The 12,945-nt window shown below is 37.9% G+C and overlaps 1 protein-coding gene across 1 annotated transcript in view; it reads right to left on the reverse strand.

Annotated features, from left to right (window-relative positions):
• Window positions 1-12,945, reverse strand: part of DPYD (dihydropyrimidine dehydrogenase) — a 1,117,227-nt gene that overhangs the window by 567,015 nt on the left and 537,267 nt on the right. The window contains exon 13 of the mRNA XM_075558725.1: window positions 768-983. Coding sequence (XP_075414840.1) covers window positions 768-983 — 216 coding nt within the window. The remainder of the gene's footprint in view (window positions 1-767; window positions 984-12,945) is intronic.

A 12,945-nucleotide genomic window follows, 5' to 3' on the forward strand; every position in this document is an offset into this window, starting at 1 on the left:
TTGAATTGGATCCCAGAATCTTGTACAAAGCAATTCCCCTGGCTCTCTGAAAACTCTAAGCAAGTGTTTTCACTCCTCCATAACCAGAAAACAGAAGCAATGAGTATTATCATACTATAAATCTATAAGCAATGAGTATTATCATACTATAAATCTAATAAAACTATAAGTTGTGATTAATAAATTCAACAATCACCTCTGTAGTATTTATATTTTTGATACCCTCTCTACATAATGCACTCTGAGAAAACGATGATTTTATTGTCGTTTAATTCCATTTTTCCAGGAACTTTTGAAGTGCCCTTGCATGTATGTGCCATTCTTCTTCAATAGGACTGATTAAGTGGAAGGAAAAACTAATATGTGAATAATATGTTCATGTTAGTGAGGGAGTTTCTTTTTTTCAGGAGCTAGACAGATACTAAAGAGCTAATATCCAAATTGTCAACTTACCCACAAGACTGTTATTGTCCTCCTGCAATTATCAGTGTAAAGGTGGCATCCCACAGGATGACTGGGCAGATTCAATGACAACACTACTGCAAAGTGCATGACACTCTGGCCCATGGTATGTGCTTGCTAGCTATGGTTCAGATCTCATCTGGCCTTTTCTTAATGAAGGGCTTGTTTGTCTTCTCCAGTCAGGTCAAACAATTTAACAACGATTCTCCTTTGGTCTGAAAACTCTCACGAGTGTCATAGGTATTCCTTAACTAAATAAAATGCATGACAGACATAGAATCATGACTTCAAAATGATGTTCTTACCTTATCAAGGGAAAAAGTTTTAGTCAGAGCAAAACCCCATCCTGCTTCAAACGCTCTTCGAATCATCGACGCACTGGTAGTTGGAGTGGCGCTAGCCAGCCCAAAAGGATTGATAAATGTCAATCCAGCCATTTCGACACTAATGTCCACCAGATCGATCGGCGTGTAGAAGAGGGGCAGTTCTGGCTTGGCAGAAACGGAAGCTCCAAACTGTGACTGCAAAACACAAAAGCGCCAACCATTGGTCTTGCATCACATCCGATTTGCCCCTACAATCCCTTACAAAGCATCACCCAGCACACCGGTCAAACTCGTACAGATAAACCGTTCTGTCTGCCGTGAGGGAACCTGGCAAAGAGCCGGTTAGCAGTGAACTGGATCCCTGAGACGCCCTCCTTTTCGAGTCTAAGAGGGAGCGTGCAGACTATTACCAGAAGTAAATCCATTAAATAAACAAATGAAGAACTCTGTTTAAACCCACTTGAGATTCAAGCACAACTGGGAATGATGTTATAATTTACCTACCTGGTCCTATTAACCCTTTGCACTTCATTTGTGCAAATGGTCTTTATTGCTCAGAGATATGGTCAATAGCTAGTCAAGAGGCCTGACTTAAATTTCTAGTAATCTCCCTAGCGGTGATATGATATTATACAATCCACCTGACATGTTCCTGTCATTTTTCCTCTGCAATGTTCAGCAGCAGGAATGCTGATTGCCTAATTCCTGACTCATAGGGATCTTGTAAAATTCAAAACAAAAAAATGAAGCTATCAGGCAGTGGGCATCTTTTGGAAAAATGGGTAAGTGGGTAATGTCCTCACAGACACACACACGAACCAACATGGCACGAAGCAGTTAATGTGGAAATCTTCTATTGGCATTCAAAACTACATTTCCCCTTTGATGTGACTCAAAGGATTTGGGGAAGTGGCCAACGAAAACAGTTGTGCAAAGAGCATGGCACGCAGAGCAGAGTAGGTGCACGTTAAACATTCTTAAAGATCTCATCGGACCTTTTGTTTGGAAAGATCAGGCTTCTCTTCTCTTTGCTTCTCTGCCTTCCACTCCCTCCTTCTGTATGTCTATCTCTGAAAGACAAATAATACTGGGAAACACAAAAAAGGACAGATTTGTCTCAGCCACGGTGGTTACTGAATGGACAGAGTGCACTAATTCAGAAGTAAGAAATCCATGCTCTTGAATGAGTCTTCGCTCAAAGGAAAAGTGACTTGAGCAGAACTTTAATTTTACCGGAGTGTGGTGTGTATAGATAAAGATTGCCATGACTTGCATAGAAATTATTCCAGGCCTGCCACCGTTTATGATGCAAAGTAAGGCTCACTTAATATGTGGAAAAGGCAGCAAACTTGTCAATTGAACATTAATGTGCCTCTGGCACCTACAGAAAAAGTAACCAACGTGCCTGGCCTTCACCATGGCAGACACCTTCTGGCAGAGGGTATTCTGGGCTTGGGAATATATTTCTGAATAGAGGTCAGTATTGTGAGGAGAAGTTCTCTTGCCCTCACACAAAATTTTGTTAATAGTAAAAGGATTCTTAGCAAAATCAAAAGTTATAATGTATCCTGTCAAGGAATGGGGGATAATTTGAGGTCTAACAATTTTAGGAGTATGTGAGTGGGAGAACAGGTGTGTGTATGTGTGTGTGTGTGTGTATGCATGTGTGATGGTGTGTTCACGTGGGTACGTGGAGGAATGACTGTGCCATAAGAACCACTTTGGGTAGAGTATATTCTTAGTTTTGTGTAGTCAAAATTTAAATTGAATAAAGCAACATTTAGGTTAAAGAATAATTTCCTGGGAGCAGAGGTTAGTTAAAACTGGGAAAAACAGAGAAGTACTTTTCCCGGTTGAGGAATCATGGAAACAATATCAGGCGACTTTCTGACTGATGTGGGCAATAGAACTGCATGTGGTCCTATATTTAGGATGACATGCAGGCTTTCTTCTCATTTCATAGTTGTGTCTTCAAATATCTATTTTCCTGCCGAATGTATTTTTCATAATTAAATATATATGGAATTATGCAATAATCCAAAAAGGAGGAGACTGATATAATTTGTATTTCAACTAGCATTTCTTAATTTGTGAAGTTTTAAATAAGCTAAGCATACCTTTGAACATCTAGTGACCATAGAAAATAAATTGCCTGGACAAACTTTATACGATTTTCTTTAAGCTGTAACACACACACACACACACACTAATCAAATCAAATAAACAAAGAGAAAGAAATGCACACATACTGTTCAAAGAAGAAATACATCCTTTATACATTTTTCTTTTAATGACAAAATGATAGCTACTGACGTGTATGTATATGTGTAATAGGAATAATTTAAAATTTTCATTTGCAATAGGCAGTCTTTGTTCATACTGAATATACACAGGGTGATTTTGTTTTTTGTCTCTGTGGGTTTTTTCATGGTCCTACATCATCCAGGCAGTTCCACCTCACCACTACCCACATCCTCAGTCAGGCATCTTTTGCTGAAATTGAAAAGAATATTCCCTCTTTGCACCCTTGCTCAGAAAACTCATGTATCTCAAATTTCAGCTCTCACCACAAAATTACTCTTCTCAAATCCTAATCTCAACCTCTAATTTCAGATTCCTAAGAGATTCTAAAACCTTGTAGAGGTATGTCTGAATTACTGTAAGCCAACCCATTCACAGTTACTTCCAAAGCAACAATGACCAGATTTTTAGCTTCTGATAATTGTTTTTTCAGGCATCCAACAGTGTGAGTCGATACCAATAACAGTTAGACACACAGACAGCAATCTGGATGCTGGATAATTACACTATTCTATAAAAGAATGCATGGCTTCTATTAGGATTAATATAGAAAAATGAAGTAGTGCAATGAAAGAACATTTTAATGCACTACGTGGCAAAATCAGTATGGATTACAACTCAGTATAAAAAAAAACCAAAACCCTTACAACTGGACCAATAGGGAACATCATGATAAAGAAAGAAAAGATTGAGTTGTCAAAGAGCATGTCCTGCTCATGGAAAAGGCAGTCCAAAGACCAAAGACCCATTGCATTCCATAAACCTGCTGCACAAGACCTCTTCAGAGGTTTGAAAGGTGAGGATGATACTTTGTGAACAAAGATGTGTTTGGCCCAAGCCAGTCTTTTCAATTGCATGTGCAAGTTGGACATTGAATAAGGAAGACTGAAACCAAGTAGCTGTATTGGAATTAAGGTGGGGGTAGAAAATATGGAGAGGACTGTGGATTGCCAAAAGGACAAAGAAAGTTCTGTCTTGGAATCTGACCTGAGTTCTATCTACTTAGAGGTACAGATGATAAAAGTTCGTCCTAGATACTTTTGACAGGTTATCAGGAGAGACTGGTCCTGGAAAAGGACATCATTCTTGGTAAAGTAGAGAGGCAGTGAGAAAGAGGGAGGCCCTCCACGTGATGAATTGACATGGTGGCTGCAGCAATAGGCTCAAGTGCAGGAACAATTATGCATTTTAATTTTTTTGAAGGGAGGTGAGTTTTGAGGGGGAATTTTTGTACTGCTTGGTGTATCTATTTTGAGAAATCCAACTAATATTTCCAAAGTCAGCCATGTAGCCAGCTCCTCCAGCAAACTTCTCTGGTTCCTCCCAAATCATGTCCTCATCATACCCTGTACTTGTTTAGACAGATCACCATGTCTCCCGTTTAACTTCAGCACGTAAGACTTTGCAGAAAGAGTCACACATTTTATGTTGAGTGTATCATATTAATGACCTTTGGTATCTTGCCTCTTTTTTTACGTACAATACCAGTAAGATTACAATGATTTAGAAGAGATCAACTTAAATATTGTTTCAAATATATATGTGCATATATATGTGTATATAGATATATTCATATGTCTGTGTCCATAATGTTTATGGTTCCAGTGGTACCACTTCTCCTCAGCCTGTCATGTTGTGATGGCTGTGTTTGGTTGTGATGCCAAAATCTATGGCATCAGAATGTCAGAGATCAACAGTGAGCCCCAAAGTGAATAATTTCCACTGGAAATTACAGACTAAGAACATACTAGGAATAATGAGGAGGTAACCCACTTCTAAAGGATCAGCCTCTGGAAGCTTCATGAATAGCAGAAACATTACATAGTGCTAAAGATGAGCACTATGTGAAACATTCTAAATATGACTGGGAAAGAGCTGTCTCTTCAGAGCAGAGTTGACTATAATACCAGCGATGCAGCAACGCTTTTAAGACCCTCATGTGCTGAGGGCACCACTCAAAACACACAGGAGCAGCAGCAACTATCTATTAACAATTAGAACATGGAATTTACAAAGTATAAATCCAGGAAATTTTCAAGTCATCCACATTTAAATGAAACACATAAATATTGATACCCTAGGCATTAATGAGTTAAATGGACTGGGATTGGCTACTTTGAGTTGGGCAATACTAGTTTACTAAGCTTGAAAAAGACTGTGACAAAGCCAAGAAACGACATCGCATTCATCATCAAAAATAACATTTGGAGATAAAGTTTAAAATCTAATGCTATCTGCAATAGGATAATATCTACATACATACCTCCATGTAAATCCTCATAATATAAACACTATTTAAATTTATTCACTAACGACTAAACTAGTGGCAAATAAAAATTAAAGAATTCTACTAAATTAATTGATAATTACTGGAGATGATAATGCAAATTACTGGAGATGATAATGCAAAATTTAGTATCAAAGAGGAAAGTTCAGTGTTTGAAAAATATGGCTTTGGTAATCGAAGCAAAGCTAGAGATGGTGTGATGGCATCTGGCAAGACCCATGACTTCTTCATTGAAAACACCTTAAAATTTTTCAATGATAACTTAAGAAATTAACAAGTGAATGCGTCAGCATTCTAACGAAGCATTGGAAGTACTCACTAATAGGCTGGGAAGTCAGTTATCTGGCCGGTCACTAGAAAAGATCCATATTTGTACCGATTTCAAAGGGAAAAAAGCATAATAGAATGGGGGCATTAGTTATTTAATGGTAAAAGTTATTTAACGGTAGTAGTAGCAATCTACTGCAGCACTATATTGATAAGGAACTACCAGAAATTCAAGCTGGATTCAGAAAGGGAGGTGGAACAAAGGATATAATTGCTGATAGCAGATGGATCTTCCTTGAAAGTAGAGAATACCAGAAAGATGTTTGCCTGTGCTTTAATTACTATGTAAGGGCATTTGACTATGAATCATACAAATTTTGGATCATATTGAGAGGAATGGAAATTCCAGAACATGTAAGTTCATGTGGAACCTGCACATTGGCTAAGAAGCAGTTTGTCCAACAGAACAAGAGTATAAGGTATGAATCAAATTTAGGAAAGATAAGTACAATTATGCTTGATCTAATTGAATTTTGGATTGGTATAATATCTGTAAGAGCTCCCAATATAATTATTTTTAAAACAAATAAATAAATAAAATGGGAAAAGGGATTAGGAAAGATATGTGTCAGATTTGAATCATTTTATCATACTTATTTGATCTATACTCTAAGCAAATAATCAGAGAAGCTGGATTATATGAAAAAGAAAATAGCATCAGAATTGGGGATGGCTTAGTAACAACCTGGGACAACATAAGCAACGTGACGCAATTTTGCGTGCAGCAAGTGAGTATGATTTGAATCACTTGTTGATGAAGATCAAAGACTATGGATTATAACTCAATGTACAGAAAATAAAAACCCTCACAACTGGATCAATAGATAACATCCTGATAAACAGGGAAAAGATTGAATTTAAAAGTTTTATCTTTCTTGCATCCACAAGCAATTCTCATGGAAATAGCAGGCAAGAAGGTAAATGGTGCATTGCAGGTAAATGATGCATTGCATTTCGGAAATGTGCTACAGAGACTTCATTAAACTTGAATAGCAAGGATGTCACTTTGAGGACTAAGTTGCACCTAGAACAAACCATGGCATTGTCAATTGCCTCATATGCGTGTGAAAGTTGTACGCTGGATAAAGAAAACCAAAAAATAAAGGTGTGTTTAAATTACATGCTGGGAAAGATTATAGAAAGTATCATGGACAGCGAGAGAAGACACACACACACACACACACACACACACACACACACACACACACAAATATCTTGGAAGTATAGGCAGAATTCTGTTCAGAATGACTTTGTCTCATGTACCGTGATCCTGTTGCCAGAAGAGCGTGGTCTCTGGAAAAACACATCATACTTGGTAATGTGGGAGGACAATAAAAAGAAGAAGACCCTGTGGTACACAGGGTCCGTGTAAGTTGGACCAACTCAATGGCACCTACAAACGACAAGGACTACAGCAACAAGCAGGACTCCAATAGAGAGCGACATTCCATTCGTATCTCTAGACCGCTGGACGCAGCAATAGCTCTCACGAGAGGCCTTTGGTAGCAAAGAGGAACCTGATGCTAGAGTAGCTTTGTTTTGGGTGACAATTGGGTGGCACGAGGTCAACACTTTGAAACTACAGGCCACTCTGTGGGAGAAAAACGGGTTTTCTACTCCCATGAAAATTTAGTTTCTGAAATTCACACGGGCAATTCTCCCTTGTCCTATAGAGTCACTATTAGAGGGAATGACCTAGGTGACAGTGAGTGTCAAAGAGAAGACACACTCAGAGCAACTAAGGTACTCTGCAATGTATACATTCCATCATTTGGGGTTATAAAGTACCATGGAAGTTGTATTCATCTCACAATTTTTCCAAATATTGGCCTCACGTCAAGGAGTTTCTTCATTCCTCCTGATGTTTTGCTACTGGCTTAGAATGGACTCTGTCGAATAACAGAAACTAGCATCGGAGGATTATCCTGGAGCACAAACGGAGCTCATGAAATGATGCAGAAGGGCAGTTGACTCTCCATAAGGTCCGCAGGTTTTGCGGAACACCATGAGACATGTGTTCCCCTTCCTGAGCACATAGCGTATCCTTCTCCCTGTCAAGTAACGTCCAGGGCTGTTTTCTTCAGCGTGCTCACCCAACCCCCCAACCCCATCAAAATTGATATTTTATAGCTTTTCCTCATTCATTCAGGAAACACACCTGTTGTTGTTTTTTTAACATCCTAAGGTCCAGGCCACCTTCTCTGCTGTTGTTTAGGTTTTATCCAGTCAATTCTGGCTCTCACAGACCCTAAACACAAGAGAATGAAACACTATCCAATCCTGCACCAGCCTCACGACTCGGGATCTGTGCGTGGTCCATTGGTAGAGTGGCCATGTCAAGCCGTCTTGTCCAGGGACTCCCTCTCTTTCGCTGCCCCTCTGCTTTGCCAAGCATGATGTCCTTCTCCAGGGTCTGGTCTCCTCTGGCAACATGCCTAAAGTATGTAGTTCAAAGTCGAGCCACTATTGCCTCTAGGGAGTATTCTGACTATACTTACTTACTTTCAATGATCTTCATCAGTAAAATAATTCAAAGGCATCAATTCTTCTTTGGGCTTCCTTAATCAAAGTCCAACTTCTGCATGCTTAGAAGGCAATTGAGTATATTAAGGCTTGGTTCAGGCGCACCTTCGTCCTCAAAATAACATCCTTGATCTTCCAGAATCTAAAGTGGTCTGGTGAAGCAGATTTCTTTAGTGTTACTCTGCTTTTGATCTTTTGGTTGCTGTTTCTATGAGAAATGTGGATCAGAGCAAGATGAAATCCTTGACAACTTCTAACTTTTCTGCATTTATCGTGACGCTACCTATGGGTCCAATGGGGAGAATTTGGGTTTTCTATGCATTGAGTTGCAATCCATTGAGAAGGATATCATCCTTATCTTCATCAGCAGGTGCTCAAGTTCTCCTCTCTTTGAGCAAGCAAGGTTGTGCCAACTGCAAACCTCAGACTGCAATAAGCCTTCCTTTACTCCTTATGCTACATCCTTCTTCATATAATTCAGCTTCTCTGATGACTTGTTAATCATACAGATTGAATAAATATGGTGAGGGAATGCAAACCTGTCACCTACCTTTCCTGATTTTAAATCCTGTAGCATGCCCTTGTTCTGTTTTCAAACTGCCTCTTGTTCCATGTATAAGTTCACATGAGCACAATAAAAAGGCCTGCAATTCTCATTTTTCTCATGGCTATCCAGAGTTTGTTATGATCCACACAGTCTTGGATCTGCACTAATTACTTCAAAATAACAACTGGGATTCAAGCACCAGTGCATTTTTTAGTCATTTATTTGAGTTTGATTTGAGTTATTGCTCATTCCCCAAGTGATTGCAGTTTGCATGAAGGTTGAGAACCACTTCCCCAGCCATGTGGATGTGCTTTCTACTTTCTAATTAATAAATGAGACATTCTGGTGGGATAAAATTCATGTCAAATGTATTTAAGTAAAGGACAATTAGGGATCTGTTCGAGACAATGAAGTATTGTTGTCATCTGGGCATTTACTCCAATGGTGCTCACATGGGTTCCTTTATCTGCTTATAAACTATTGCACTGACAAATACCAACAAATTTTCCAAATGTCAAGGCCTGTCACAAAAATATTATACTTGTGTTATTTTTTAAATCAACAAGTTAGTCACACACACATTGTCTATTTTCAAGAAAAGCTATGCTAAGCAGAAATATTTTATTTCTATTTTCTTTATGATCACAACTCTTCAAAATAGACATATTATTTGTCTGTTACAAATGACTTGAGTAAGGCTCCAAGAAATTAAGAAAAACAACTAATACATTGTAGCGTAAGGCCTGAATTGACACTTGTACTTTCTGTGTTATTGTAAGCTGCTGCATGATGTACAATTAAAGTAGGAATCCCCTCAAATTTTTGTAAGTTAACTAAAAGTTACTGATGATTGCTTGACTGACTACACATGCATACACACATACATACAGGGATTTACATACATTGAAAAATCAATCATAAAATGTAAGGTCAAAAGAGCATGAAATTAAAACAGTATTAGGAAATCAATCATATAATCTTTCATTTAAGAATGAAAATAAAAATCAATACAATAATAAACTTTATTAGCCTATTTGTTCTATATTCTGACACTTTACTTTTGGCATTATTCTTCTATACCTGGTTTGGTTGTAGACACATCGATAGAGAAATATTATTGTGCAATGATAAAATTATTGGAGAAACAACTAACAAATAATTATGTACCCCAAATGTATTTTTCTCTAATATACTTTATTAGAAGAATTTTTTAAAAGAGCAACATTAAATGGAAATCTATCAATAGTGTTATATTTGATAAGATGAAAAGAAAACTACACTATATTCCCTCCAATTTAAAATCATCAAACATCTTTTACTTGCTCATTTTATTTATCTTTCCTTGTGATATTACCAGAAAGGCCCATATCTTGGGTCGCAGCTGCTCTACAAGCATCCATTCTGAGATTATTTTAAGCCAAAAATAAATAATGTGTACAGCTACTTATGGTTAGATTAATTCATAGCCTGGATTAATGCATCAATTAACTCAAGCTCAGTTACTCTGTGCTTTGAAGAAATGTCTGTTGAGGGGAGAAAAAAAGTACAAACTAGAAATTCATTTGAATTCAATGTTTATAATGTGAGAAGATCTAGATATATTGATTACAATTATAACATAAAATTAGGTTTGGGCATCTACATGTCAAGAATTATTATTTGTAATGAAAATTTTAGAAAGGATGTGAGGTGATAGAAAAATATCCAAAAACAAATGATCCCATTTTACTCTTGAAGGGCTACATTCCATTGTTCAGAGTAAGATGGTTGTACCCTGAGCAGAGTCTAACAAGAAAATTAATTGATATAACAAGCTCAAATCCATTTCATCTATTCCAGGTCTACCTGAATCTCCAACTATGATCTCTCTTAAGCACCTCAAGTACAGTCATGGCAGCCACCTCCACAACAAGCTGTTCCTCACTGGCCTTGTTTTTGCCATTTGGCTTATGACACTATCATTTACTCATCTTCACCCAAAATACCTATGTACAAGCTCTGAGATCTCTTTTCTCTCATTCCCCATTTCCATTTAACCAGAAAATCCAATGATTTTTAAGTGTAAGATATATGATTCAATCTACTTTTATCCATTTTCTTAGCCACCACTCTCTCTTACCAGGACAGTGTCTTACTGGCCTGCCTATAGCCCTGGCCTCCATTCTGCCAAGCCATTCTCCCTGTGTCAGTTGAAACTTGCTACCATGTCTTGCTAGCCTGCTCTCTTTTGTGCTCTGTTCCCGTGTGAACTCTACTCCCACCATCTAGTACCAACTCTTTTAAAAACCTAAAATAATATCACCAATGAAAAAAATTAAATACTAAAAATCTGTCTCCTAAGCCATGTGCTCTATAATCTATACCATTTCCTAAGCATATTCAAATTTTAACAGTATTTATTGAGTGTCCACTATATACAAACCTTGTGGTCGTATACTAGGAAAAGAGCAAAAAGCAAAACTATATTTCTATTCTCAGACATCTCAGATGACTGTGAGAGAAAGCAGACAAATAGCAATGTAGATATGTATGTGCATGCCTGTGTGCATGTGCATTTAAGTAACTTCCCTAAGGTCATGGAGTACAGTGTAGGCAGGGTAGGGTTCAAATTAGTCAGAGTCAGAAGCAATTTATATACAGGAGTAGCATGGAAGGTTTCTTTGATCTGACAGCAAAAGGAGGTGATGAGGACAGTCATGCAGATAATAGCAAATTCTTGGTATAACCATTACATCTTTGAAATGAAGTCTAATTTGCTCATCAAGTGAACTACGACAATAGCATTAGTTGCTTCTACATTCTACTAATTGTGATAGCCACAGCTAAAGGATTAGCATGCAGACTACTACTTAGCTCCTTAATTTCACAAACTTTGAAGAGTCTGTTCTAGGGATAAAACAGTGTGTTCGCTCCAAGAAGAGCAATGATGACTATATAACCCCACTCTAGGTTAACAAAAAACAGAATTAAAAGTGAATGGATATATTGAATGGTCTAAGATAGAAGAAAGAATGAAAATAATAATATATAATATAATAATCAGGGTTCTGGGGCTAGGGTGGAGGAAAGAGGGCATAAAGGGGAGCTAATATCAAAGAGTTCAAGGAGAAAGAAAATGTTTTGAAACTGATGGTGGTAGGAATTGTAAAATTATGCGTATCTAACTGAATTATGGATTGTTATAATCTCTGTAAGAGTTCCCAATAAAGGGCTTCTACTCAAATACTCCCTCAGCATAAGAACACTTTGTTCTAATCACCTGGCATTCTGTGATGCTCATTTTTCTGAAACAATCACTGAAGACAATATGGGTACCTTAGCAAATGTGGTGGAGAAACCTGATGGTGTCCAGGTATTAAAATTATAGCATCTGAGGTCTTAAAGACTTGAATATATACAAGTGGCCATCTAGCTGGGCAACAACAAAGCCCACAAGGAAGAATTACACCAACCTGTGTGATCATGAGGTGTTGACAGGCTCGGGTATCAGGCATCAGAAGACCCAAAACAATCATATTGATATATCAATGCAAAAAGCAGGGATGTACAGAGTGGAAACCCAAAGCCCATCTGTAGACAATCAGACATCCCCATCACAGAAGGATCACAAGGAAGAGATGAGCCAGCCATGATGCAGTACAGCACTGCTGAAACATACAATATTCCTCTAGTTCTTTGATGTTTCCTACCCCACTCACCCACACACTCACACATTATCATGACCCCAGTTCTATCTTACAAATTTGGCTAGATTGGACCATGTAGACTGGTATACATAAGAGCCCTCAACATAAAGATATGGGTTAGATAAAGCACTCAAGAACATTAATGGGAGTAGTGATATCATGAGGATAGGGTGGAGGGAGAAAGAGGGAACCAAATGCAATGATTGACATATAACTGCACACACACTCAGACACCCAAAATGACAAACAACAAAAACATGGCTGAAGGGAGACAGACGAGAGGGTAAGACATAAAAAAATAATAGTTTATAATTTATCAAGGGTTCATGAGGGTGAGGTAGGGAGGGGTAAAAATGAGGAGCTGATACCAAGTGATCAAGTGAAAAGGAAATTTTTTGGAAATGATAATGGCAACATATGGTCAAATGTGCTTTACACAATGGATGTATGGATAGTTATAAGAGGTGTAAGAGCCCCAAATAAAAT

Source organism: Tenrec ecaudatus, chromosome 1 (genome assembly GCF_050624435.1).
Source record: "Tenrec ecaudatus isolate mTenEca1 chromosome 1, mTenEca1.hap1, whole genome shotgun sequence".
Classification (NCBI taxonomy): domain Eukaryota; kingdom Metazoa; phylum Chordata; class Mammalia; order Afrosoricida; family Tenrecidae; genus Tenrec; species Tenrec ecaudatus.